At 39.5% G+C, this 4,944-nt stretch overlaps 2 protein-coding genes across 2 annotated transcripts; both read right to left on the bottom strand.

Annotated features, from left to right (window-relative positions):
* Positions 1-229: 229 nt before the first annotated feature.
* LOC137586253 (uncharacterized) lies at positions 230-985 on the bottom strand. Its single transcript, XM_068302262.1, has 2 exons — positions 737-985; positions 230-644 (listed from the first exon to the last, which is right to left on the bottom strand). The coding sequence occupies exons 1-2, from the start codon at positions 947-949 to the stop codon at positions 243-245; spliced, it is 615 nt and encodes a 204-aa protein (XP_068158363.1). The 5' UTR covers positions 950-985; the 3' UTR covers positions 230-242.
* A 1,777-nt stretch (positions 986-2,762) lies between these two features.
* On the bottom strand, positions 2,763-3,801 carry LOC137586250 (uncharacterized). Its single transcript, XM_068302259.1, has 2 exons — positions 3,543-3,801; positions 2,763-3,446 (listed from the first exon to the last, which is right to left on the bottom strand). Exons 1-2 carry the CDS (start codon positions 3,753-3,755, stop codon positions 3,045-3,047), a joined length of 615 nt encoding a protein of 204 aa, XP_068158360.1. The 5' UTR covers positions 3,756-3,801; the 3' UTR covers positions 2,763-3,044.
* Between the last annotated feature and the right edge of the window lie 1,143 nt (positions 3,802-4,944).

The following is a 4,944-nucleotide window of genomic DNA, read 5'->3' as shown; positions in this document are numbered from 1 at the left end:
AATTGTACATAGTATGAAGAGTAAAATTGTTTTGTTTGTATATTAATGAATTGAGTTGCAGAAAACAAATTTTGAACATGTGAAATTATTATTGTCAAGGAGTGCAAGGGTAGTATAAACTTCGGCATAGCCGAATTTAACTTCTTTGATATTTTTTTTACGTTTTTTACACATTGCTCAAGTGTGATTAATAATTTTTTTTCAAAAGAAAAGAAAAATTGTTGATGGCTTCTGGTGAATTCTTAATAGAAACGACGTTTGATCTTCTTCGTCAATTTTATTTTGGGGAAAGTAGCCTCACGAACCATGACTGGAATACGCGAGATCTGATCGTCCATGGAGTTGCTCGACTTGCCCTTCGCATCAAAGAAATCAAAATCAGTCTTCATTTTAGCAAAGGTCGACTTGGTTGTGGTATCCGACAGAGTCTCCCATTCGGTGTCGTCCAGCTGCTCCTCCGACTGTGGCGCATCGTTGTGAATGCACATTGAAAAGTGCTTCTCCTTCAATGAGACTGAAGTCTGGGCCGAAATCGTGCGTTGATTTCCGGCCGATACGGCATCCTGGTTCTCGTCAAGTTCCACTACGGACATACTGTTCATCTGGAACCAGAAGCTCCTCCCTTTGTTGATTTGCTTCCCTGTCTGCAACAAATAACAAATTTGTGTCATCCCTCTCTGTCTCTCTCTCGCTCGCTCTCTCTCTCTCTCGGTGACCGAGAGCACTTTGCACTTACCCACTGCGTATATATCTCAAAGACGATCCAGGCAAATACGAATCCGAATACGAATATGTATCCGAATACGTACCGAGTCGTCTCGCCATCAAAGTGTGCTAGTCCGAACCAGCATTTCTCCAGGATATCCTCAGCTTTTTCAATAAAGGACTCCCACCGCGGTTTCGGTTCTGACTCCACAGCGCTTCGGAAAACTGAGAAAAGGTTAAACATTTTATAAAATATATATTTTAGTTTGTCTTTTTCCGATTTTTCTCGCTGGCTTACGCTAAACTGTTCTAAGTGCAAAATGATGTTCTTTTTCTCTCTAATCAGCAAGTTACTTTTTAAATAATTTCCCGTTAGAAGGAGTTAATAATACTTCTTTGGTTGTAAAAGATTTCTCTCTAATCAGCAAGTTACTTTTTAAATAATTTCCCGTTAGAAGGAGTTAATAATACTTCTTTGGTTGTAAAAGATTTGGGTATCTTAATAGACCGCAAACTTAGTTTTAATCAGCATATATCGACTAAAGTTAGTGGGGCTAAGAGTGTTTTTGGCTTCATAAAGCGTTGGTCGAAGGAGTTCAAGGATCCATATACTACCAAAATACTTCATACTTCTTTGGGTCCGCCCCATATTGGAGTATGGATCTTGGCCTCCTCAATATGAGTTTTATCAAAACAAATTAGAATCTGTACAAAAACAGTTTTTACTGGGATCCAACTGTACAACTTCCATCTTATTCTAGTCGAATTCAGTTAATTAACCTTCCTTCTTTAACTAACCGTAGAACTTTGCTTGGTGTAACTTTTCTTTACAAACTTTTGAATGCGGAGATTGACTCTTCCGAGCTGTTGAGCCAAATTAACATTTATGTTCCATCTATAAGGACCCGCTATGTAGTGACTACAACAGACTGTGGCACGTTATCGGTTCCGAAACTTCGCTTCCGGGTATAAAAACTGCGTTCCGGTCCTTCTTTATTTTAACCTATCCTGTTTTCTTTTTATATGTAACCTATTATCATTATATTACATTTAATATTTTCTATTCCTTTAGTTAAATTATGTAATACGCCTTTGCCCTTAGGTCGGAGTGGGTAGAGGTTGTAGCATTAACTTTACTTAGGGTCATTCGTAACAGGCCCGGGCCTGGTGTCATATGGGCCACTTGTTCGTACTGAGCGTTGTACGACTACGTCTATAAGTAAAACCGCGTCGAAGTTTGTATACCCTTGCAAGTTTTTTGTTACTCTTTCCTTACCAATGGTCTTCAAAGTGGAAAAACGCTTTAAAGGGTTTCTTTGAAGTCTGATGTTTGCGAAAGGTATAAAAATCAACAAATATCAACAGACAAACACATCGATTAATAATTTACTTAGCTTCGCCTTTGTTTATATTAACCCTTAGAAGTGAGCATCTTTCGAATCATCTTGGTGTACATCAAACTCCTCACGATCGTAGACACACTCTTTCTCTCCCCTTCCGACACAAATCTGAAGTTAGTCAAGTTAGTTTCAGTTTAAAGTTTTTATACCCTTGCAGAGGGTATTATAAAATTGGTCAGATGTTTGTAACGCACAGAAGGAGCCGTTTCCGACCCCATAAAGTATATATATTCTTGATCAGCATGAGAAGCTAAGTCGATATAGCCATGTCCGTCTGTCCGTCGGTGCGTACGCGTTTTACTCAGCCATCTTAAGAGCTATCGGGATGAAATTTTTTTGGGAGCTTTTTTTTACCCGGGTGAGATAAAGTATGAAAATCTTTGGGATCGGACTACTATATCATATAACTCTGGAACAAAAATTTTTGCAAAAATTGGAGTATCCCCATGAAATTTACCAATATAATAGAATTTGATATAAAATCTCAGATCCCAAAATTTGACCCTGATCGGATAAATAGAACACAAGTTACAGTCTATATAAATCGGTTCAATCGCTGCCGGCAGCTCTGCTTGCTGCCTACTACGTCATCATCAAATCAACAGAGCACATGCATACACACACAGACGCAACGCTACATAAACTGTATGTGTATGCGTGCGTTGCTTTGCTTAGGGAATGAGGGAAGAAGAAGAACAAATTGTACATAGTATGAAGAGTAAAATTGTTTTGTTTGTATATTAATGAATTGAGTTGCAGAAAACAAATTTTGAACATGTGAAATTATTATTGTCAAGGAGTGCAAGGGTATATAAACTTCGGCATAGCCGAATTTAACTTCTTTGATATTTTTTTTTACGTTTTTTTTACATTGCTCAAGTGTGATTAATAATTTTTTTTCAAAAGAAAAGAAAAATGTTGATGGCTTCTGGTGAATTCTTAATAGAAACGACGTTTGATCTTCTTCGTCAATTTTATTTTGGGGAAAGTAGCCTCACGAACCATGACTGGAATACGCGAGATCTGATCGTCCATGGAGTTGCTCGACTTGCCCTTCGCATCAAAGAAATCAAAATCAGTCTTCATTTTAGCAAAGGTCGACTTGGTTGTGGTATCCGACAGAGTCTCCCATTCGGTGTCGTCCAGCTGCTCCTCCGACTGTGGCGCATCGTTGTGAATGCACATTGAAAAGTGCTTCTCCTTCAATGAGACTGAAGTCTGGGCCGAAATCGTGCGTTGATTTCCGGCCGATACGGCATCCTGGTTCTCGTCAAGTTCCACTACGGACATACTGTTCATCTGGAACCAGAAGCTCCTCCCTTTGTTGATTTGCTTCCCTGTCTGCAACAAATAACAAATTTGTGTCATCCCTCTCTGTCTCTCTCGCTCGCTCTCGCTCTCTCTCTCTCTCGGTGACCGAGAGCACTTTGCACTTACCCACTGCGTATATATCTCAAAGACGATCCAGGCAAATACGAATCCGAATACGAATATGTATCCGAATACGTACCGAGTCGTCTCGCCATCAAAGTGTGCTAGTCCGAACCAGCATTTCTCCAGGATATCCTCAGCTTTTTCAATAAAGGACTCCCACCGCGGTTTCGGTTCTGACTCCACAGCGCTTCGGAAAACTGAGAAAAGGTTAAACATTTTATAAAATATATATTTTAGTTTGTCTTTTTCCGATTTTTCTCTGCTGGTTTCTTAACTTAGAATGAATATTTTTTTCTGGCATGCCTTGGGGTAAATACTTTTTGGTCATACACCAGCCTACTTGGATGATGTTTGGTTATTTTCGGTTTTAAAATTGTTTTTCCCTCTAGTCATCCGCCTACTTGAACAGATGCAGACACACATTATTGACGCTCATGCATAGAGAGAGATCCGACGGATCAAAATTATACAGAGTTGGTCCCATGATCCATGAGGTGGTCCATGCAGGGAAGGGCAACTCCTGGCCCAATCCTGTCTATTAAGGGTGGAATCCGTTTGTACTTATTGGACAAGATCAAAAATATCGACAGACAATATAGCTTTGTTTTTGTTTATATTATATATATATTTTTATACCCTTGCAAAAAGGGTTTATTAATTTTGGTCAGAAGTGTGCAACGCATATAAGGAAGCATTTTCGTGAACACAGCTGTATATATTCTTGATCAGCACGACGAGACGAGTTCAAATAGCCATGTCCGTCCGTCCGTCCGTCTGGATCAACATAAACTCCTCCTAGACCGTAAGAGCTACAGAGCTGAAATTTTGCATTTAGGCTTGTATATACAGCAGGGGTTGTATATCTCAGGGGTTGTATTCAGCCGGATCGGACCACTATATCATATAGCTCCCATCCAAACTGCAAAGTCACAAACAGTGTCTTTTCTCAATAACTCCGTTATTTTCTGTGCTAATGTCGTGAAACTTAATATTATACAGTTTATTACGCCTATAAACTATTGTGCTACATTTGATCAAGATCGGGTGACTATATCATATACATAGCTCCCATAGGAACGATCGGTGGAAAACAGTGACTATGATCAATATCTTCGCTATTTCCTATGATAATTTCGCAAACATAAGCCTTTTTTAGATAAAACGTTCTTCCACATTGATGGCTAATGGGTAAGGAAAGAGTTACCAAAAAAGTTGCAAGGGTATACAAACTTTGACCCGGTCGAAGTTAGCCCCGGCCCTCTGGTTATTAATGATCTCTCCAGAATCCTTTGGTATGCCGATGATGTAAAAATCGATAATCGCATCGTAGACTCTCTTTTATGCCATACCCTGCAAGCTGACCTGAATGCTTTTCAGGGGTGGTGTAGGGCTTACGCTAAACTGT

This window comes from Drosophila tropicalis, unplaced genomic scaffold (genome assembly GCF_018151085.1).
Source record: "Drosophila tropicalis isolate 14030-0801.00 unplaced genomic scaffold, ASM1815108v1 contig_952, whole genome shotgun sequence".
Taxonomy (NCBI): Eukaryota; Metazoa; Arthropoda; class Insecta; order Diptera; family Drosophilidae; genus Drosophila; species Drosophila tropicalis.
This window is presented reverse-complemented; position numbering and strand designations above follow the sequence as displayed.